Source organism: Pongo pygmaeus, chromosome 17 (assembly GCF_028885625.2).
Source record: "Pongo pygmaeus isolate AG05252 chromosome 17, NHGRI_mPonPyg2-v2.0_pri, whole genome shotgun sequence".
NCBI classification, from domain to species: Eukaryota; Metazoa; Chordata; class Mammalia; order Primates; family Hominidae; genus Pongo; species Pongo pygmaeus.
In genome coordinates, this window is record NC_072390.2 from 73,815,912 (window position 1) to 73,839,663 (window position 23,752).

The 23,752-nt window shown below is 43.6% G+C and overlaps 1 protein-coding gene and 1 pseudogene across 17 annotated transcripts in view; one reads left to right on the plus strand and one right to left on the minus strand.

Moving 5' to 3' along the window:
• The window catches only part of ZNF532 (zinc finger protein 532), a 124,764-nt gene that overhangs the window by 46,456 nt on the left and 54,556 nt on the right, over positions 1–23,752 (plus strand). For all 17 annotated transcript variants that reach the window (XM_063653766.1, XM_054460845.2, XM_063653761.1 and 14 more), the window contains one exon: positions 10,790–13,152. In XM_063653766.1, coding sequence (XP_063509836.1) covers positions 10,790–13,152 — 2,363 coding nt within the window. The remainder of the gene's footprint in view (positions 1–10,789; positions 13,153–23,752) is intronic.
• Positions 18,634–18,803, minus strand: LOC129019227 (U2 spliceosomal RNA; annotated as a pseudogene).

A 23,752-nucleotide genomic window follows, 5' to 3' on the forward strand; every position in this document is an offset into this window, starting at 1 on the left:
AAATGGAGTTTCATTCTTGTTGCCCCAGGCTGGAGTGCAGTGGTGCGATCCCGGCGGAGAAGTTTTATACCCAGTGAAGTGTTGTGTCTGTGTATATTCGTAATTGTGTTGTCATTTGGGGGCTACAAAGATCAGGAGGGTTCAGGAGAGGATGATCAGGTAGCTGTGCTTCCGGTCAGCATGTCTTCCGTCTGCCTCCCAGGTTCTGACCTGGTAGATTGGTCATTTGTGCTTCAGCCTCTAATTCTGATCTCTCCCAAGGCTCACTCCCAGCCAGTGGTTCTGTTTCTGACAAGGTGAGCCCCTGAGCTTCCCACAAGACTTCTAGCACCAGCCCTTCCCCGTAAGGATGATGCCCACTTACCTTCTTTCCTTCTTTTGCTGAAAGCTGCAGTCTGACTAGGAAGGTTAATAAATGAGATGACCACAGACTGCTTTCCTGAATGTGATTCTGGCCAAATAGGTCTCCTGCCTGGTTGTAGGTCTCTTTTCTGTGATTCTTAAATGAAAAGGGTAGGAGTATTCTTTGACATTCTCTAACCACTGGTCACTCATTGTTTGAATGTTATGCTGTTTTGTGCTGTCTGTTTAATTATGACAAGCCTCCCTCTAAATATCAGTAGCCCCTTTCCATATCCCTGGGGTTGAGTGTATGCTGTTATCCTCATTTTTTAGGTGGAAAATTTTTGGACACAAAGAAGCCAGGAACAAAGGGAATGCTGGTGCTGGAATGGAATCATGTTGCCACGGGTGTTGTGCTCTCCCACTTATTGTTTGTGTGTTGTGTAGCTGGGAAGTTAAGTGCTCTTTTTCTTCACGAAAGTTTGTCCGTAGACAATTTATTTCAGGGAACTGTATGGATAGGCTTTGTATGCCCTTGCTTATTAATAAATGACAAGACTGTAGATCGGTAAGTTGTTTCATGGAGCTGAAGAAAGAAATAAACAGGAAATTCATCAGCTCCCTGCATCCATTCATTCATCATTCATTGATTTATAACTAGCAAAAACGTAGGAGAAAAAAGTAAACATTCAAATAATAGGAAAAGTGAAATACAGTAAGGCATCTTTTTGTTGCCTTTGATATTAGCTAATAATGACATTAGCTTATGAAGTTGGGGGACAAGATGCAGTAAAAGTAACTCTAATGCATAATTTGCAACAATAAAAGTTTCTGCAGCCTTTTGGGAAATCATTTTGGCATTTGTATTCATGGATCAGAAAAAATGACCTGCAGTTAGATCAAAATTTGGTGACTATTGACATCCTTGTTTTTGGAGATTTGTAATACTCATTAGCATAATATTGGCTCTTGCCTGAAAGAAATCTGTTTAACTTAGGAAAATCCAGCATGTGCTATGTGCATTTCAGTCTTGTCTTTGTGAAAGACCTAATAACATCCTACAGAACTAGTATCTGTGTTTTATGGTTTGTGAAATGCTGCCTGAAGATTTTTTTTTTGGAGATTGAGTTTCTCTCTTGTCCCCCAGGCTGGAGTGCAGTGGTGCGATCTCGGCTCACCGCAACCTCTGCCTCCTGGGTTCAAGCAATTCTGCGTCAGCCTCCTGAGTAGCTGGGATTACAGGCATGCACTACCATGCCTGGCTAATTTTGTATTTTTAGTAGAGACGGGGTTTCTCCATGTTGGTCAGGCTGGTCTCAAACTCCCGACCTCAGGTGATACACCCACCTCAGCTTCCCAAAGTGTTGGGATTATAGGCGTGAGCCACTGCGCCCAGCCTGCCTGAAGATTTTTAATGTTTTCCTAGAGCAGGTGAAGGTCGTTGACAAAACATAGGATTTAGAGGAACATGTTGGGAGGGAATATGAGGGCTTTAGTTTTAAGTTTAACCTCGTGTAGGGAGAGCCAAGCAGAATATCATCCCAGCAATGGAAAGACGACTCTTAAGGCAGAATTAGGGCTAAAGGTAGAAACCTGTTTGTTCTGATTGTTGTGACCATGGGAGTTGCTGAGGTTGCCTTTGAACAAAGGTAGATAACAAAAGAGAGTCTGAAGGGACTCATGAAAGGAGAGAAGAGGAAGAGCCAGTGAGTCAGGAAAAGCCAGGTGAGCTTGAGGCAGTGCTGTGGGGTCCACGAGAGGAAAGGATGACCAGAAAATGAAGTTCTGCGGAGGTCACAGGCAACATGAAAGATGATTAGCAGCAAAAACAGGCACACGGGAACACGGATTGGGAATGGATTGTTGCTGGAGTGTTTTCTGGCTGTGAAACTACACTGTTCAGCGACGGCATGCACTTTCATTTGGACCCAGGAGGAAGGGCCACTCAGGGAGGTGCCGTGGCCACCTCAGGTCACTAGCTAATAGTAGTAAATAGGACAGCAAGTATTTCATCTCCAAAGCTGTCTCCTTTGTATTATGTCACATAGCCTGGGTTTTCCCTTTTTAACTTTTATGTTGAAATAATTTTAACTTAAAGTTTTGGCTGGGTACAGTGGCTCACACGTCTGTAATCCCTGTGCTTTGGGAGGCCAAGGTGGAAGGATCACTGGAGCCCAGGAGTAACCAGCCTAGACAACATAGCAAGACCCTGTCTCTACAAAAAAAAGAAAAAATAAATGTTGCAAAAACAGGACAGAGAATTTCTGTGTACCCATTTACCCAACTTTACTTAAAGCTCACATCTTGTAATTCTAACACACTTGTGAAAACTAAAAAATTATCATTCGTACAATACTACTAACTAGATTTCAGCAGTTTTTTACTAGAGGATAGTGTTTGTGCATGGTCCTTTTTCATTAGCCTTACAGTGTATGGTCATAATTTTGTTTTCTGAGTTGTTTAGGTTAGTTTTTTGTTCCCTGCACCCTTCAGTGTAGTCATGTTATTCATTTGTATGAATGACCAAAATTACAGTTGGTCTTAATTTTGGATGCCCCCTCCCATTCCTGGTTTTTATTTTTAAATTTAATATTTACACACAGTGAAATTCTCTAGTTTATTTATTTATTTTTTTTTGAGAAAGAGTCTCGCTTCGTCACCCAGGCTGGAGTACAGTGGCGTGATCTCAGCTCAGTGCAACCTCTGCCTCCCAGGTTCAAGCAATTCTCCCACTTCAGCCTCCCGAGTAGCTGGGATTACAGGCATGCACCATCAAGCCCAGCTAATTTTTGTATTTGTAGTAGAGAGAGAGAGGGGGTTTCATCGTGTTGGCCAGGCTGGTCTCAAACTCCTGGTCTCAAGTGATCCACCCGCCTCAGCCTTCCAAAGTGCTGGGATTACGGGCATGAGCCACTGCACCTGGCCTGAAATTCTCAAGGGTTTGACAGATGCACAGAAACATGTCTCCACTACCACATTTGTGATACAGAACTATTCCATGAGCCCTAAAATTCTCTCCTTCAGCCTGGATTTTTTTTTTTTTTTTTTTTTTCCTCAAGAGACAGTGTCTTACTCTGTTGCCTAAGCTAGATTGCAGTGGCGTGATTGTAGCTCACTGTAGCCTCGACTTACTAGGCTCAACCAATCATCCTGCCTTGGCCTCCCAAAGTGTTGGAATCACAGTCATGAGCCACCACGCCCAGCCCCGCCTGGATTTCAATGGTGGTTTCGAGAGAGTGGATTGTCAGAGGGCTGGGGAGATACTGGGAGGAGCAGGATATGTCCCAGTACTGGAGAGCTTGAGCCATGAAGGCTGCGTGGCAAGAGGACAGAGCACCAAGGGTTCCAGGGTAAGGCTGAGGGAGATCTCTCTATGCCACTAGGCAGATGGGATAGGAATTACCCAAAATAGAAGGGACAGACCAAGCTCACTGTGGAGGATCGGCTTGGCAAAGCCAGCAGTGAAGGTACAGGCAAGATTTGAAGGAAGTAAGCTGTGGGAGACCTCTTGACTGGTGACTATGATTTTTTTGTTAACCTCAGAAAGAAAAGGGGGGACGGAGTTTAGAAGAGGGAGAGATTAGTAATATCTGCAGGCCACAGCCTTAGGCCAGGCAGGGTTGCTCAAGCCTTTAATCCCAGCACTTGGGAGGGGAGGCTGGAGGATCACTTGAGGCCAGTTTGAGACCAGGGTGGGTGAAAGCGAGACCCCATTACTACAGCAAATAAGAATTAGCTGAGTGTGGCGGTGCTTGTAAGGATCGCTTGAGCCCAGAAGTTCAAGGCTGCAGTGAGCTATGATCATGGTACTGCACTCCAGCCTGAACAGCAGAGCCAGGTCCTGTATCAAAGGAAAGAAAAGAAGCAGCCCTTGTCTCTTGGCAGGACGGGAGTTAATAAGGAAAAACAAAATTGCAGTGCTAAATGATGCTGAGGACCTGCTGTGGAGGGCCACAGGCACGCCCTGAATTTCCCTGGAGCTTCTCTCCTGGAAAAAGCAAAGGAGATCTCACTGTAGCTCAGCTTTCGTTTTGACCCAGGAGAGCTTGGAGTTGGGGAGCGAGCTTCCTTAGAGAGCTGTGATGTGAGAAGTAGGCCGAGTGGGGGAGGTTGAGCTTTCAGAGAAGGCTGAGGTTTGTAGGGACGGGGACTTTCCCTTAGTTGCTCCTGATGTGCGAGGGGGGAATGGATGGGGGCGGGGAGCCTACTTGTATAACCTTGAGGGAGGAGTGTGGAATAACTGCAGCAAAGGGCTGGGGCTGGCTTCACTCCTCTATTTCCCAAGGTCGTGCCCTGGTTCGGGGCATTAGTAAGTGACTCCTGTGTTGGTATTTCCGAAGCAGTTTGAATTTCAGATCAGGAAATCTGTTATATTTCAGATCAGGAATATCAAGTGTTAGCTGAAGAAGAAAACATACTACCTTGAGCAAAGTATTTGTATATCCATGATTGGTATCATCAGGTTTAAGGAAACCAGTAAATATCTATTTTGGATAGTAGCAACTATATTTGCTAATTTCTTGTTACCTCACACAGAATTAACAAAACATGCATTTGTTCTTTGACTGTGCATATAAACTGTATTTGTACACTGTGTGTTACCCTGGTGTAGGCTGCTTAGAAAATGAAGCTCTTCTGCTGAAAGGGGGCAGAGTGTGATCACGGTGCCCAGCAGTGCTGACAGGTCAGAGGGTCCAGGCGAGTTGTTGGTGTCCCATTGTGTCAGCTTTCTTCCCTGTGGCCAGAGAGGAACCTTTAGACCTGCAAGGTGCTCTGGGCTGGCTGTCTCGACTTAATCAGGGTCTGACTAGTGTGAAGGCTAAAGATAAAATGAAACTTTTCTGTGGCATTTGTCACTGGCGTGGGACCTTCAGATGGCAAGTAATTAAGAGATTCCATAGCTTTTTTCGTAATTGCTTTTCTTTTCCACATTTTTTCATGTGTGTGTCTGCGTGTATGCTATTTTTTTAAAATCTGAGAATCTGCCATTTTTGGGGCCCAGTCTCTCCCACCCCTGCCTGCACTTCTAGAGAGAGGCAGTGAACCATGGCAGCTGCTCCAGAGGTGCGGCTGATGAGATTTTTTAAAAAAACTTGGTCCTCAAACTGACCCCTGTCCCCAGCTGGTTTAGGAAGAGTGAAGAAGCATGAGGTCGACCTGTGTAGCTGAACCGACATGGTGTTTGGAATGGAAATGCCGTGAGAAAATAGGTTTCCCTGATACGCAGTCGAGATTGAAGTGGGATAAAAGCGGCAGAAGATCAGTTGGAAGAGAAGAGAGAGGGTTTTTTTTTTCTTTTCTTTGGTGGAAGAGATACAATGTGCAGAGCTTTGGATATTCTAAAGATGTAACAGATCGGTGATGGAAGCAGAGCTAAGGTTTGCATAATGGGATAATGGGAAGAGCAAGAATTTGAATGTAGGCGGCCAGGAGAAGTCAATCCCTGTGTTTCTTGAAGATGTATAAAAACTGGGGATGCTAGCTAGATTCATTTTCTAAGAGGAGGAAATTAAATTTGAAACATTACATAATATAAACATATGTTATAAGAACATTTTATATTTGAAAGAAAGATAGGAAAGATGAAAACATGCTAGATCCATTCATTTATTGAATTATTTTTTTTGGGCCAGGCACAGTGGCTCACACCTGTAATCCTGGCACTTTGGGAGGCTGAGGCAGGAGGATTGTTTGAGCTCAGGAGTTCAAGACCAGCCTGGACAACATAGTGAGACCCCCATCCTAAAAGAAAGGGAAAGGAAAAAAAAAAAAAAAATATATATATATATATAAAAGAATTATTTTTTTTTTAAATTCAACGGAATAAAAAAGATACAATTAAGGGTCTCAGTGGCCAGATATTGCTAGAAAATAAGACTGGGAATCCCAAAGCAGACCTTGTATTATTACAGTTGTCTTATGGGAAGCCTTTATAATACTGTCAAGATAGTCAGTAGACTTTGATTTGTTTTTCTCTAAGTAGGACTGTTATGATTTAGAGGGTATTGATTTTCATTAGGGGAAATGTTAGTTTCTCTATTAAATAGGGAACCAGTGCTTTCACAGGTCAGAGGAGGCAGACCTTGGCTGGATTTAGGCGTGCGTCTGTTTCAGGATTAAAGTTGGGATTCAATGGTTAGGCTGTGCCTGTGCCTTTAATACTGACATTCTCTAATTGGAATTGGAAAACCAACAATTTTTTTATTGCAAAGGAAGAAGAATTTTGTTACAAAGTATGAGAAGTATGATTAAGGGGTGAATAGGTTTTTCGTACGTTTTTCTTTTGACTTCATAACTTTTGACTTCTGCCAACAAAGATGAAATAGCTTTTCATAATTCTCAGAGGCTTTGAGTAGGAAAGGAAATGTTTTGTCTCTGTGTCATAGGAGAAAATAAAGTGATCATGTGACAGACCTGAGTTCTTTCAATTTCCTTTTTTGTAAACAGGTCTAATTCTCTCAGATATTGTTGATGTCTTTGGGTGAAAGAACATTATACATTAAGCACAAATGCTATTAGTGAATTATAGGTCATTTATATAGGGTTTACTTTTAAATTAAAAGACCATTGGCCGGGCGTGGTGGCTCACGTCTGTAATCCCAGCACTCTGGGAGGCCACGGCGGGCAGATCACGAGGCCAGGAGCTCGAGACCAGCCTGGCCAACATGGTGAAACCCCGTCTCTACTAAAAATACAAAAATTAGCCAGATGTGGTGGCAGGCGCCTGTAATCCCGGCTACTCGGGAGGCTGAGGCAGGAGAATTGCTTGAACCCGGGAGGTGGAGGTTGCAGTCAGCCGAGATCACGCCACTGCACTCCAGCCTGGGTGACACAGCAAGACTCCATCTCGGAAAAAATAAATAAATAAAATAAAAGACTATTATCGCCTTTGAAGGGAGATGTATTTTATAGGGCATAAGTGAAAGACATTGTTAAAATAACTAAAGCTAATTCTGTTTGAAAATCAAACCGTTGAGGGAAAGGGAAGCTAAAATGAGATCGTTCTATTTTATCTTTTAAAAGAGAGGACTGAGATTTATTTTTGTAATGTTTTTAAGCAAAAGAATCTATTTTTAAGACAGTAGTACTTAGGAATTGGGGTGGAAAGTGAAGAAAACTTTCAGGCATAAACATTCCTCTTTGTATTCAGTATAACTGAGAAATGAAGTGGGAGTTATGCATTTTTTTCTGCTCCAAGTGGAATGGAACACTTGCTCTTGCCTTCCAGAATGTGGGAAGGGAAACGGTAATAGGACAATGTGATTGTGGGTATGAAAAACATTCCTATAAACCAAAAAAGAAGTGTGAAGTTACAGAGAGTGGTATCCATTCCATTAGTTATACAACCCCAGAGAGGGGAGTCCACGCACCACAGTGATCTCGGGTTTCAGACGACACGATGCGCTTTTGGTTGGCCACTGCACTCAGAAACACCCATTATGCATTTTTAGCTTCTAGTCAGCCTTTCTGCAGGTGAACTAGGATGACTGACTCACTTTTTAAAACTACCGTCAGTTCACTCTGACCTCTTACCACGTCCCACTGCTTCACACTGAGCTTCCCCGCCTCCGTCCCCCAAGAGAAGAGTATAAACCTTAGGTGGAGTAGAGGGATGGGGACAGGGTGAGGCTGGATCACTGTGGAGAAAGAGTTGCTTCTCAACCCATTGGGGAGTTTGCAGGCATGGGAGTTCCTCTCTGGGGCCTTCTAGATCCTAACTGCTTTAGCTGGGCAGGTAGGAAAAGATAGGGGTGGTGTGGAGGGCAACAAGTTTAGCATTAACTCAGTGATTCAGTACGGCTGCTGTGCATGCGTTTATAAATCAGGAGGTTCCTGTAGGTATAACAGCAGAAAAGGGTGAGACGAGCCATGTTAACCTTCCCAGGGTTCATAGGAATATCAGACAGTCGCACTGCCGACCACTCAAGTTTGGTTTCATGTGGTGACCTTTCCTCATTATTACGGTTGTATGTTCTGGGCCTCCCACCCACTGAGTATTTGAATTATCTCTTATCTTCTTTTTGTTCCTGAACCAACTGCCCTCTGGGATGAACAGTGTGAAACTGTATAGTCTTTTGCTCACCAAAGTCATAAAGAGAGGGCAAATGACATAAATCCTGTGAAGCTCGAAAGAAAGGGTGGAGGGACTAGGGCAGAGCCCCGCTACCGTGGGCACTTCCAGAGCCTGAGCCCAAGCTTTGCATCAGTTAAAAATCTACTTTTCAGGCCCTTTCAACCCTGGTGGGGCAGGGGGTGGTGTCTTGAGTTTTCTAATCACAGTGACCTCTAACTTTAGATCAACATGGTTGGTAAAGATAGATCACAGGGATACTCTGCTAATGGCAGCTTTATTGTGAGTATTCCATTTACAACACCAGGATGATGAATAGAAATAAGAGTGGTAACATTTAGGGATTATTTGTAAGTGGGTGGATTCTTTTGTGGATATAGTGCCTGACAGATGGCTTTTTCATTCCCCACATTTTGCAGTTTAAATGTTCAATTTCATTTAAAAAACAAAATCATAATCACAGACTTTCCTACTGGGTCTGACTTCTCATAGATATTTGTACGTCAGTATCCCTTTAGAGATGTTAATGTTTTATTTCCTGTGTACTTTTTGCATTGGTGGTAGTTTGGTGCTGGGGGTATGTTATTCCCCCTCTGTTTCCGCAGGCGCCCCCCTGAGAGAAGAGTGCTCACAGAGTGTTTTCTCTAGGCTGAGTAAGCCATCGAAAGAAAAGCACGTGTGACTTCTTCAGCTCGGTATTAACTGAGACAGGTGTGAATAGAAGCGGATTTATTCTTCAGCTCCCATCGAACCCTAAGTGTTGATTTCGCCTTCAACAGTAGTTTTTTCTAACCAAATTCTTCAGAGTGTTTGGATGTGTCCCCAGAGTGAGTTAATATGCTGAGGGTCTTAGCAGCTGTTGATAGATTTGTGGTGTATATGAGTTTTCTCAGGCATGTGTATTCTCACTGCGTAGAAATTCTCTCTTGACCCTGGAATAGTTACTTTTATTAGGAATGTGTGATGTTTTCTAGATTGTACAAGAAAAAAAAATCAAGTGCTTCAGTAAGATGTGGAAGGAGGCAACATGTCAGGGACCACTAAAGCAGATTTGAAGGAAGGATAATGACACAGTAAATACTGAAGGGCAGAGTCTGTCTAGGAACACGCATTTAAATTGGCTAGGTGAATTCTTCCACTGGAAGTTGCCTGAAGTCAGCTGCTACCCTCTTCCCTTCCGACTGACTGCTGCTTGCTTCATTCCCCTTTTTCTTTTCTTACTCTCTCCTCTTCCCTCTTTCCTTTCCTTCTCTTCCTGGCTGTTTGCCTCCACTGCAGAAGGAACAGATCCAAGAGATCCCCTCACTTGCTGAGGGCCCCAGAGCTAGTGAGTGACAGAGCTGGGTCCAGCCCTGTTCTTCTGTTATACACCCAGTGCCTGTCTTGGTGTTGCGTTAATTATTTGACATTTATGCTAGAAAGATGAGTGACACTTTGCCTGTCCTCAGGCAGCTTACAGGCCAGTCTGTAAGAGGAGACAAGTACACACAGACTGGAGTAGCGACCAGGAAACAGTAGAGTCCCAGGATGGAAGGCTGGGGGTCCAGGGAGCAGAACATGCCCCCTGCAGTGGAGGCTTTATCTCCCCCTGACAATCACTTGTCCTCTGTGGGTGGGGGAAGAGCCCCTTTTAAAGATCCCTCAAGCACTGCATGTATTCATATATCCTTCATGTTTAGTAATGGCTGTGACCATCCATTTTTCTAAAACTCTCCATCCTCTTATCATCTGGGAATGTTTCTTTTTTAACAAACATAATAGGGAAAATTAGGGTTAAATAAAAATGGACGGAATCAGCTCCTTAGGGTTTTTTTTTTTTTTTTTAAGTCCCAAATGGAATTTATTAGCAGATATCCTGCAGTGGCTCTGGATGCTCGTTTCTTTTTTCGGTGGATGAATATTGAAATCTGTACTTGGCTTTTTTGATTGTGGCATGTTTCTTTTAATAAGGTATCCCAAATCTGATGGTGAAGATGATAGTGATAATTTTGCCAGCGGAATTAAATACTGTCAAGATCAAAATATGTTGGAAGTAGCTTTTTATGAAAGGGACACATTTTCTAGTTGCTACACCAGAACCTGCTTTTCTAGGCTACAGCAGTTTCAATCAACTTCATTCTTGTTAGCTGGGAGCCACGCTGGTAACACCGTATAGCAGTATGGAGGGATTACTTTTGAAGCTAAAATTATCTAGGTCTTACATGTATTTTCTCAATGTTTGTCCACTTGGACTCAGAGTTTCGTAGTTACCGTAAATGCAGTTACATCCTTGCTCTTTCTTGGTAATCGTTAGGTTAGTGTGAATTGTATAGGGGTTTTGTCTCATTGTGAGGAAATACCAATTACTGATGGAACTATTTTCTGCTCATTTAACAGAACATCTGCTCAAATTCATGACCATGGGGGATATGAAGACCCCAGACTTTGATGACCTCCTGGCAGCATTTGACATCCCAGATATGGTCGATCCTAAAGCAGCTATTGAGTCTGGACACGATGACCATGAAAGCCACATGAAGCAGAATGCTCACGGAGAGGACGACTCCCACGCACCATCATCTTCCGACGTGGGTGTCAGCGTTATCGTCAAGAATGTTCGGAACATCGACTCCTCTGAGGGCGGGGAGAAAGACGGCCACAACCCCACTGGCAATGGCTTACATAATGGGTTTCTCACAGCGTCCTCCCTTGACAGTTACAGTAAAGATGGAGCAAAGTCCTTGAAAGGAGACGTGCCTGCCTCTGAGGTGACCCTGAAAGACTCGACGTTCAGCCAGTTTAGCCCGATCTCCAGTGCTGAAGAGTTTGATGACGACGAGAAGATCGAGGTGGATGACCCCCCTGACAAGGAGGACGTGCGATCAAGCTTCAGGTCGAACGTGTTGACGGGGTCAGCTCCGCAGCAGGACTACGATAAGCTGAAGGCACTCGGAGGGGAAAACTCCAGCAAAACTGGACTCTCTACGTCAGGCAATATGGAGAAAAACAAAGTTGTTAAGAGAGAAACAGAAGCCAATTCTATAAACCTGAGTGTTTATGAACCTTTTAAAGTCAGAAAAGCAGAAGATAAATTGAAGGAAAGCTCTGACAAGGTGCTGGAAAACAGAGTCCTAGATGGGAAGCCAAGCTCCGAGAAGAATGACACCGGCCTCCCCAGCATTGCACCATCAAAGACAAAGTCATCCTCCAAGCTCTCGTCCTGCATTGCTGCCATCGCGGCTCTCAGTGCTAAAAAGGCAGCTTCAGACTCCTGCAAAGAACCAGTGGCCAATTCGAGGGAATCCTCCCCGTTACCAAAAGAAGTTAATGACAGTCCGAGAGCCGCTGACAAGTCTCCTGAATCCCAGAATCTCATCGACGGGACCAAAAAACCATCCCTAAAGCAACCGGATAGTCCCAGAAGCATCTCAAGTGAGAACAGCAGCAAGGGATCCCCGTCCTCTCCCGCAGGGTCCACACCAGCAATCCCCAAAGTCCGCATAAAAACCATTAAGACATCTTCTGGGGAAATCAAGAGAACAGTGACCAGAGTATTGCCAGAAGTGGATCTTGACTCTGGAAAGAAACCTTCCGAGCAGACAGCGTCCATGATGGCCTCTGTGACATCCCTTCTGTCGTCTCCAGCATCAGCCGCCGTCCTTTCCTCTCCCCCCAGGGCGCCTCTCCAGTCCGCGGTCGTGACCAATGCAGTTTCCCCTGCAGAGCTCACCCCCAAACAGGTCACAATCAAGCCTGTGGCTACTGCTTTCCTCCCAGTGTCTGCTGTGAAGACGGCAGGATCCCAAGTCATTAATTTGAAGCTCGCTAACAACACCACGGTGAAAGCCACGGTCATATCTGCTGCCTCTGTCCAGAGCGCCAGCAGCGCCATCATTAAAGCCGCCAACGCCATCCAGCAGCAAACTGTCGTGGTGCCGGCATCCAGCCTGGCCAATGCCAAACTCGTGCCAAAGACTGTGCACCTTGCCAACCTTAACCTTTTGCCTCAGGGTGCCCAGGCCACCTCTGAACTCCGCCAAGTGCTAACCAAACCTCAGCAACAAATAAAGCAGGCAATAATCAATGCAGCAGCCTCGCAACCCCCCAAAAAGGTGTCTCGAGTCCAGGTGGTGTCGTCCTTGCAGAGTTCTGTGGTGGAAGCTTTCAACAAGGTGCTGAGCAGTGTCAATCCAGTCCCTGTTTACATCCCAAACCTCAGTCCTCCCGCCAATGCAGGGATCACGTTACCGACGCGTGGGTACAAGTGCTTGGAGTGTGGGGACTCCTTTGCACTTGAAAAGAGTCTGACCCAGCACTACGACAGACGGAGCGTGCGCATCGAAGTAACGTGCAACCATTGTACAAAGAACCTCGTTTTTTACAACAAATGCAGCCTCCTTTCCCATGCCCGTGGGCATAAGGAGAAAGGGGTGGTAATGCAATGCTCCCACTTAATTTTAAAGCCAGTCCCAGCAGATCAAATGATAGTTTCTCCGTCAAGCAATACTTCCACTTCAACTTCCACTCTTCAGAGCCCTGTGGGAGCTGGCACACACACTGTCACAAAAATTCAGTCTGGCATAACCGGGACAGTCATATCGGCTCCTTCAAGCACTCCCATCACCCCAGCCATGCCCCTAGATGAAGACCCCTCCAAACTGTGTAGACATAGTCTAAAATGTTTGGAGTGTAATGAAGTCTTCCAGGATGAGACATCACTGGCTACACATTTCCAGCAGGCTGCAGATACGAGTGGACAAGTAGAGTATCATTTAAATTTTTGTGTTTCAGTGATGAGTCTGTAGGCATGAGTGCTTGATAAGATGCCCTTGATTTTAGGGTGGGAACGCAGTGAAATGGACGAGTGTGTGTGTGTGTGTGTGTGTGTGTGTATGTGTTGGCGGGGCGGCGGAGAATGCCTGTGCAGCCAGGCACATGATCCAGTAAGGATTGTTTTCATAGAATAGAAACAATTAGCTGGGGATGTGGTGGTGGCAGTGGTGTTGGAGGTGGTAGCAGGAGGGGTAGTGGCGGTGGTGGTTGTGGTTGTGGCAGCAGTGGCGTGTGCCTGTTGCCCCAGCTATACTCAGGAGGCTGAGGTGGGAAGATTGCTTGAGCCCAGGAGTTCGAAGCTGCAGTGAGCTGTGATTGAGCCACTGCACTGTAGCCTAGCATTGGGGCGAGATCATATCTCTTTAAAAAAAAAAGAATAGAAACAATGTTGAAACATGAATCTTATTTTAATAAAACAAGAGTTTTTTGAGGGGAGGATAATATATACGTACTAGTTGAGTTGTGGAACTTTAGATTTTGGTAATCGTTTGGTCATTGGAATGTATATTGAAAGTCTGAGATTTAGCGGATTATAGTGTCATTCCATTGTATTAGGTGTTTGAGCCCGGCTTCATCATCAGAGTTCCTGAGTTAGTGACAATTTTGATATTTAGAAAAATACTTACTGTTATTTATTTATCTATCTGCTGGCAGCTCTACTGAGCTTACTGTTGTTATTTATAATGCTAATCTTTCTTTTATAGTTAAATGCATTTATCAGTACCCACTTCTGTGGCATGTCTGCTTACTTAAGATGGTGGTCCAGAACTGTGTTCAGTAATATCCTTCACTGCAGTGAGTTTAAGCCACAAATGGCAAACCCATCTCCAATTAACAGAATACCTTTGTGTGTGTTTGCAGCTTTTGTTTTGTAGTGAAGTGCAGGTCGATGTTGGTGAATTACATTTCACAGTGGGCATCAATCAGCCTTTTATCTCCATCATTTGCTACTTCATGAGGCAACTTTTAGCTAATAGATAAATGTATTTATCATAAATATATAATCTATTATTTGGAAGTAATTAGAGATGTTGAATGAAATAAATTCGAGTTAGACCATGTGACATATTGTCCAAACCAGAAAGCTTGTGAAATTTCGCTGGGCACAGTGGCTTATGTCTGTAATCCCAGCACTTTAGGAGGCTGAGACAGGTGAATTGCCTGAGCTCAGGAGTTCGAGACCAGCCTGGGCAACGTGGTGAAACCTCATCTCTACCAAAAATACCAAACATTAGCTGGGCTTGGTGGCACATGCTGTTGGTCCCAGCTACTTGGGAGGCTGAGGTGGGAATATCACTTGAGCCTGAGAGGTGGAGGTCACAGTGAGCTGAGATCATACCACGGCACTCCAGCCTCAGGTGACAGAGCAAGACCCTGTCTCCAAAAAAAAAAAAAAAAAAAAAAAAACTTGTGAAATTCAAAGGGAGCACTAGTTTGAGCTAATATACTCTGCCACTCAAACATCTCTATAAAGATTTAACAGTAAACTGGGCTTTCCTTTTTTTCTCCCTCCAATATTTTGTTAATTAATTAGGATGTTTATGCTGCAATTCAGAAGTTTGGTACTATCTTGGTGATTAGTTCCTCAAGGGTAATTACTGGTTTAAGTTCTTTGTAGCATTTTGAGTTTGGGGAACAAAAGATCAAGAATACCCCGGTAATTTTTTTCTCTGGTTTTTCAGTTCAGTGGAAGTGGAAGCAATAAAGAGTTTTGACAGCATTCTTGCAGGTTTGAATGTTAAATGTTTCATTGGATCTGGCAGTAAAATGCTCAAAAAACAGGAAAGCAGCAACTTAGTTCAAGAAGGCTGTGATGGCTCCAGCTGTTAACCTAGCCCGGTGACAATGCCTGGGTTCTGTCTACATGGATGTCCTCCCATCTTGACACAGCTTCATCAAAAGGATAATATTTCTTTTCATCCTAACAGGATGCAGTAAAAAAAGGGGAAAAAGCCAAAAAGCTCTTTCTTCATTTCTGTTGTCCTTGTGTCTGTGTCTGCTGGTGGGCTGTGTAGAGCAGTCGACTGTGTCCTGGCTTAGGAGGGTTCTCACTATGAGCTGTGTGCTCTGTATCTGGCCTTTGGAGCTACCCTCAGATGTGTCTGTCTGAGACCTCCTTCTCTGAGAGCAAGGAAGAGCATGAGCAGGCGGGTAGGAATGTCCTTCTTCCCTGTGTTTCCCTAGTTTTTGTTCTTTATTAACCTTTTAGGCTCAACAGCCAAACTAGGGTGAAATGGGTGAAGCTGTGTCCCCAGGAGAAGAGATGAACATCTTTTCTTTTGTGTGTGTGGTTGCTTTGGCATCACTTTTGTATCTTGCTGGGACGAGTACGCAGATCACCTATTTGACGCGGAATCCCAAGGAGTGAATCAGGGCAGAATGTATATTTAACTCTCAGACCAGATACACACAAGCAAAACACTCACCTCCTGATCTGTTTCCGTTTTGCAGCCATCCACTCATCTATGTAGGCCACTCAGCTCACCAGCAAAGGGCGTTGGTTTGTAGTGAGCTTCAACCCACTGCATAGCCAAGCACTGCAGGACCAGCAGTGTGAAAAGGCCCCATAGCACGCTCTTCTCCTGTTCCTCGTCTCCCCTTTCTCACTGGATCCAGAATGCCTCTCCACAGCTTCCCATTTTCCCAGACTCAGCCAGACTGTGTCACTCAGACCCAAGAGGGCAGTGTGGCTTCTGCCTCAGTAGGAATAGCTGCTGTGTCTTCAGCATTCATGGTTTAACCCAACCTGGAGTCTCTTCCTTGGTTCTAGGGGCTCAGTAGGATGCCTGTGGCTGTTGCCATCCTAGCCTCCACATGTGGCCATGGGGGTTCTGGACCATTACTGTTGCCTAGGGTGCCATCCAGCAGCTATGGAAGTGGGAGGTGGGGGCTGCAGTAAGACAGGGAGAAAAGAAAAGAGAAAACAGCCTTTGTTTCATCCTTCTCGTTTGCCAGTCACATGACTGTTGGCCGGTTTACAGTTTGTTCAACTGGAATGGGAAAAAATTACACAGAACTTGGTTTCTGTCTGAGGATGGCACTTGAAACACACATGACTGCTTACAAATCTAGAAATGGACACAGGGGAGCTTGAAGTACCGGTGGCTGTGCCAAGCCCCTCCTTTCCTCTGTTGTACAACATATTCCATATATATATTTTTGAGATGGAGTCTCACTCTGTCGCCCAGGCTGGAGTGCAGTGGCACGATCTCGGCTCATGGCAACCTCTGCCTCCTGGGTTCAAGTGATTCCCCTGCTTCAGCCTCCAGAGCAGCTGGGATTACAGGCACACATCACCACCCCCAGCTAATTTTTGTATTTTTAGTAGAGACAGGGTTTCACCATGTTGGCCGGGCTGGTCTTGAACTCCTGACCTCAAGTGATCCACACGCCTTGGCCTCCCAAAGTGCTGGGATTATAGGTGTGATCCACCCTGCCCGGCTAGCATTCCGTGTATTTTAACACTTTAACTCCATTTCCCCATTGACCTCCACATTCTTGTTAGCTCATGGGTGAATTGGAAGAGTATACCAGTCCACATTGTAACATTTTTCTGGTGCTCACACCTTGGCCTGTGCTTTCTGAGGTAGGAACCCAGTGCAGTTTAAGCCTGTGCCTGTGGCTCTGGGGCAGGATGCCCTGGGTCTGCACATTAGTGTCTAGTTAGTCTAGTCTTGTCACCTGAAGTGGATTCCTGAACCAGCCTTGCTGCCACTGTTCATGGTTCGGAAAGTGTAAAGGGTATGGCCTCTGGGCCTTGCTAGACTGGCAGGTCCATCGCCCTTCACTCAGTGCCTTTCAGCTTCTTGGTTTACTGGGTCTGGAGAAAGGTATGACTTCATTAGCAGAGGGACCTCCTTTTTTTTTTCTTTTGAGGTAATTGTAGATTCATGTAAGAAATTATACAGAGAGAACTTGTATACCCTTCATCCAGTTCCCCACAATGGTAACATCTCACAAAACTATAGAACAGTATCACAACTGGGACATGAGCATTGACTCAATCAAGATACAGAGCTTTTCCAGCACTACAAAGATCTCATATTGCTCATTTACAGCCACCCACACCCTCTCCTCACTCCTTAACCCCTGGCAACCACTAAGCTGGTTTTCATTTCTATAATTTTGTCATTTCAGCAATGTTACATAGATGGAATCATATAGCGTATAACTCCTTAGGATTGGCTTTTTTTCACTCAGCATAATTCTCTGGTTGTTGCGTATATCAACAGTATATTCCTTTTTATTGCTGAGTAGATTCCATTGTATGGTTGTACTATAGTTCATTTAACCATTCACTTGTTGAAAGACATCTGCATCGGATCCAGTTGGGGGCTATGATGGATAAAGCTATTATTAACATTGTGTATAGGTTTTTTTGTGGACATAAGTTTTTATTTTTCTGGGATAAATGCCTATTTATCATCAGAGTATAACTCCTGTCTTACATGGTATTTGCACGTTTAGACTCTTAAACTGTTTTTCAGAGTGGCTGTACCATTCTGTATTTCCAGGAGCAACGCACGAGGGATCCAGTTTCTCTGCATCCTCCAGCATTTGGTGCTGTTACCATATTTTATTTTAGCCATTTTGAAAAATGTGTGGTATTATTTTATTGTGGTTTCAATTTGTGTTTCCCTAGTGGCTAATGATGTTGAACACCTTTTCATGGGTTTAATTTGCCATCTGTTTTTCCTTTTTGGTGAAATGTCTCTTCATATCTTTTGCTCATTTCTAATTAGGTTGTTTGCTTTTACAACAAATCTTTGAGTTTCCCAGGTTCTTGATAGAGCCTAGATACTAGTCTTTTGTTGGCTATGTGGCTGCAAGTGTTTTCGCCCAGTCTATGGCTTGTTCTTTCATCCTCTTCTCTAGCAGAGCAAAAGTTTGTAATTTTCATGAAGTCAAGTATATTAGTTTTCCATTTTATGACCTCTGCTTTTGGTGTCAAGTCTAAGGCATAGCTCTAGATCCTAAACATTTTCTTCTGTGTTTTTTTCCTCAACGTTTTATAAATCTGTGATTTACATTTAAGTCTGTGACTCATTTTGAGTTGATGTTTGTATCAGGTGTGAGATTTAGGTGGAGGTCATTTTTTTTCCCCCATACATGGCCATTTGTTGAAGATGCTGTCGTCTTCCAATGAGTTGCTTTTGCCCCTTTGTCAAGTATCAGTCAGGCATTTGTGTGGGGCTATTTCTGGGTTCTTTATTCTGTTCCATTGATCTGTGTGTCTGTCCCTCTACCAGTATCTGTGGTCTGAGTACTGTAATTAGGTAGTCTTCGAGTCTGGTAGATGGATGCTTCCAATTTATTTTTCTTTCCAAAATTGTTTTCACTCATCTAGTTCTTTTGCCTTTTCATATAAATTTTAGAATAATGTTGTCTGTTTTTGTAAAACAACTTGCTGGGATTTTGATAGGAATTGCATTAAACCTGCATATCAGTTTGGGGGAGAATTGACATCTTTACTACATTGAGCGTTTCAGTCCATGAACATGAGCACAGATTCTTCATTTATTTATACTGATAAGAACAGATACTACACTTGTTCTTAGCCAAAAGGCTGAGAAGTGATTCTTCATTTATTTATATCTTTGATTCTTTGTTTTGTAGTTTTCTTTTCTTTTTGTTTTGAGATGGCGTTTTGCTCTTGTTGCCCAGGCTGGAGTGCAATGGCGCGATCTCGGGTCATGGCAACCTCCGTCTCCCGGGTTCAAGAGATTCTCCTGCCTTAGCCTGCCGAGTAGCTGGGATTACAGGCATGCGCCACCATGCCTGGCTAATTTTATATTTTTAGTAGAGACGGGGTCGAGATGGAGTTTCTCCATGTTGGTCAGGCTGGTCTTGAACTCCTGAGCTCAGGTGATCCGCCTGCCTCAGCCTCCCAAAGTGCTGGGATTATAGGCGTGAGCCACTGCACCCAGCCTTGTAGTTTTCATCATATAAGTCCTGTGCATGTTTTGTTAGATTTCTTTTTTCAAACAATCATAAGTGGTATATATTCTTGGTGAGGACACATTCATCGCTATTAATTTTTATACATTTTTTGTGTATCCTTTGACTCTGTTGAACTCAGTTATTGGTTTCAGTGCTTTTTTTGGATAGAGTATATTGATTTTTCAGATATCAAAATAGCCTTGCATTTCTGGAGTGAATCCCACTTGGTCAAGCTGCATATTTCTTTTTATATGTTTTGAATTATAATTGCTGCTATTTTGTTAAGGAGTTTTGCGTCTATATGCATGTAGGTTTCCTTTTTGGTTCTGTTCTTGTTTAGTTTGAGATAGGTTGATACTCAACTTTTTAAAGAATTGAGAAGTATTCCCTCCTTCTTCAATTTTTCTGGAAGAGTGTGTGTATAATTGGTGTTAGTTTTTCTTTGTTTGGTAGAATTCTTTGTTTGGTAGAATTCTCCAATGAAACCATCTGGGCCTAGAGATTTCTTTTCTAGGGTTTAAAAAAAATACCTGCTGGGCTGGTGGTGGGGGAATTGGCAGAGATGAAAGTTCCCCTTTGCTACTGGCCTCTGACACCCACCATCTGGGTAGGGGCGTTGGGACAGACAGCTTGTTACAGTCTCAAGAGGGCTGAAGTCTTGGCTGCACCTCTACTTGGCACAGGTTGGGGTGGGGCCATATTGTTTTCTGTGGGATTTGGCTGGAGTAGAGCAGTCTTCCTTTAAAAGTTTTCTGTTTTCCTAGGCACTCCTTTCCTGGTGGTCAGCTACAGAGCACAGGCTTTTCTTGGGAATTTTTTTTTGTCTCTACCCATTGGCATTTTGGGTTGCTAGCTTCTTCAGCTCCAAATCTGGGATATATGAGGCAAAGAGAAACCCAGGGAACTGATTACCCTGTCATTCCTAGGGTCTTGAGATCCCTAGCTAATCTTTCACTCCACCTTTCAGAGTCCTTTTATGTTTGTTTTATATATAATGTTCAGGGTTTTGAGTTGTACTTAATGGGAAGAATAGGGAAAGTTACTTTATTCCATTTTCCTAAAAGTGGACGTTTTACTCCATGTTTAAAAAAGATCCTAATGTAGCTGTCCTGTCTTCAAGGAGAGATTGTGTAATTGCATTATTGTGCTCTGCTGGAGACTTTCAGACCCCAATCTCTGTTTTTGCAATTAGGCTTCCTGGGAGGGTGACTTTCCAGTTGACTTCCTGGGATTTCTGTTGTCTCTGAATGGAAGACATTTTCTCCGCCCAGCATAAACTTCCTTTCTTAGCCCGGTCTTTAAAAGCAGTTAAGAGTGAGAATTGCTTCTTTTACCTTTCACATCTGGTGAGCTGAGCCTCTTTTAAGACCTCAGCCTTTCTCTTAAGAACATACTTTTCTTGATTTAGCTCAGTCACTATCCCCTTTTTTAATCTTTCATTTTATATTTTATTTTTCCCTTGTTATCATTTTCTATTTTGACCTCTGTTTATGTTTTGAACAGAGCCTGTCTCAGTTTCCCCAGGGTGCTTCTCTGCACCCAGCAAAGGGTCTGTCTGCCTGTGAGCACCAGCTGGGACTGTTCCTCCCACGCCTCTCACTACCTCCCTTTACGCATGCCTTTAGCCTTCTGAGACTGCCTGCCGGTATGCCATGGGTTAAAGGAAGGTTTGGGTGGCATTTGGTACATTCTCTTTGCCAGTTGCTGCTGCTCCTCCAAGTGTTCTGTAGACAATCTATGCAGAAGTAACAATTGCCAGAGAGACTCAAAAGCACCACTTCCTTATGAACTGGCCTATGCTCAGTGACCCCCAAGAGCAGGTCTCTGGTAAGAGCGGTGTTGGAATATATGGTTTTAGCTCGAGGCTCTCTTTGCCATACGTTCCCAAAGCTGTCTTGGGATTTGATCACACTCTGGTACATGATCTGGGCCAGGAACCGAAAGCCTGCTAGGCTGAAGTTAGACTGCCTGCGTGCATCTGCTTACCCCTTGGAGGAGACAGTGGCAGAGGGAGAGAGCCTAGAGGACTGAGGACCTTGCGGGGATCACTACCTTCCAGGGAGCATGGAATCAAGCAGTAAATAAAAACATTTCTGAGCAGTTGACTCTTTAGCCATTAAATCTGCCCCAGTTAGGGGTTTGTATTCTGATCTATCTGCTTAATAATCCCTGCTTTGGGTTTCGTTGAGAAAAGGGAGTGGGCAAGAGACCAGAGGAGCTTTCCTCTTCTCCATGAAGTATTTAAGAGCTGAGGACTGTCGTTTGAATAATTGATATTTTAATGTGTTGGGATGTCATTGCTTCACCTCCTCTTAAAACCATGTCTAAATTTAACCAGCTACAGACTGGAAATGCTTTCTGTAACCCCTTAATTTTAAAAACCTGTTTTCTTCTTGTGGAATTTATATCAGCTGTAGAATCACAGAATGTTGTAGGTCTTTTGGCCAGCCCTTTTATTTTACAATTGAAAAAACAAATGCCCAGTTGGTGGCAGAGCTGGGACTCAAGGCAAAGTTTGTGTATTGCTGGTTCATTCTTTCTGCTTCTCTAAGATGTCGAAGCATAGGCTCTTACAGCCGGAGGGACCTTAGGAATCACATAAGGATGGATTCTTGGGGTTACTTCCGAGTCACCTTCAAGAGTGTGGATAAAGGTGACATTTCCAGTGGTCCTCATTTTCGGGGATTGCTGGTTCACTTTAGTTTCAGGAGCTTTCTGGGCATCGTTAATACAACATACTAATTGTATTCTCATGAGCAGCCTCTGCTGGTTCTCATTTCTAGATCCTGCTCTGCTCAGACAGCTTCCTCTGGAAACCAGGGAGCTCACCTAAATTCCTCCCCTCCGCCATCTCCCAAAATACCCTTATTAGCTGAAGACTCATGACCCTTGGCTTTTGGTCCTGCTCTTCTAAGTGTTTAATTTAAATTTTGGTCAAGACTAGTCCTGTCCTAGTTTGTATTTTAGTGTTATCAACCTTCAATTTACCCGTATTCTTCAGTAATAAGCATCTAAGTAGATGATATGTGTTGGCCATATAGCTTTCTGTAAATTTGTTCATTTAACTGTCAACTCTTATTAGGGATTTTTTTGTGTAGCAGAATGATTTGAGGACAAAACCAGCACAACCAACTAGCTCTGTGAGCAAAAGGCATATAAAGCCAGTTCTGCTGTATTTGCTTGGTATGACTTCCATTTAAGTGAGATCTGAAATGAAATGCTTTCTTTGTGTTCTCAGTGTGAAATTGGACAAAAGTGAAAGTCACAAAACAAACTGGTATACTTTATTATTTTTGGATAATTATACTTTAGGCAGAAGATTATGGAACTTCTTTTAATGAGGTGAGAGTAATTTACTTAGCATAATTGTTAAGCTGGTATTGTTTCTGCCTTTAGCTCCAATGTTTCATGTTGGTGTAGGCTTTTGGTCTGTTTGAAATTTAAGCATAAATATACAGCCATATGTTTCTCTAGCCTCTCTCACTCTCATGTACCTCTCCCAGGCTATTTTTCTGCCTAAAATATGAGCAAAAACACGTAGAATTATTTTTCTTATTACTCAGCTAATTCCTCATCTATAGAAAGAGGATGTCAAGCTTGAACACCCTCTGATTCTTTAACTGGCCAGAATGTACCTGGTTCCCCCTTCCCTGTAGCCTGCATTTGCATGCCCTTGATCAATTTCAGTGACAGGATTGTATAGAGAAGGCTCAGTAAGAGTACAGTCGGCCGGGCGCAGTGGCTCACGCCTCTAATCCTAGCACTTTAGGAGGCCGAAGTGGGCGGATTGCCTGAGCTCAGGAGTTTGAGACCAGCCTGGGCAACATAGTGAAACCCTGTCTCTACTAAAATACAAAAAAATTAGCCGGGCGTGGCGGTGCATGCCTGCAGTCCCAGCTACTTGGGAGGCTGAGGCAGGAGAATTGCTTGAACCTGGGAGGCAGAGGTTGCAGTGAGCTGAGATTGTGCTGTTACACTCCAGTCTGGGCAACAGAGCGAGACTCCGTCTCTTAAAAAAAATAAATAAATAAGAGTACAGTCATCTCTTAGTTTCCTCAGGTGTTGGTTCTAGGACCCCCTTCAGACACCAACATCTGAGAATGCTCAAGCCCCTGTTATAAAATGGCATAGTATTTGCATATAACCTAAGCACATCTGCCTGTGTCCTTTAAATCATCTCAAGATTACCTATAATATCTAATAGTGTAAATATAAATAGTTGTTATACTGTATTTTTTATTGTTGTATTGTTATTTTTTATTTTTTTCCCAGATATTTTTGATCTGTGGTTGATTGAATACATAGATGCAGAACCTCAGGATACAGAGAGTTGATTGTAATTGCAAAGCGTGGAATGTGGGTACTTTTCAGCTTTATTTTCCTATAGCTTTCTAGTATTACCTATTGAAAAGTAATGTTTACTTTAAAAAGTAACAGTTTAACCGAGCAAATAAGGCTGCCCTAGAATAGAAATTAACTGTTTATTACCAAAGTACCGAAAACAGTTATCCATTTTTAGATGACATAAGTAAAATGTCAAGACACACAAAACCACTTAGGTGCCCTTTATTATGCTGTCTTCTATTG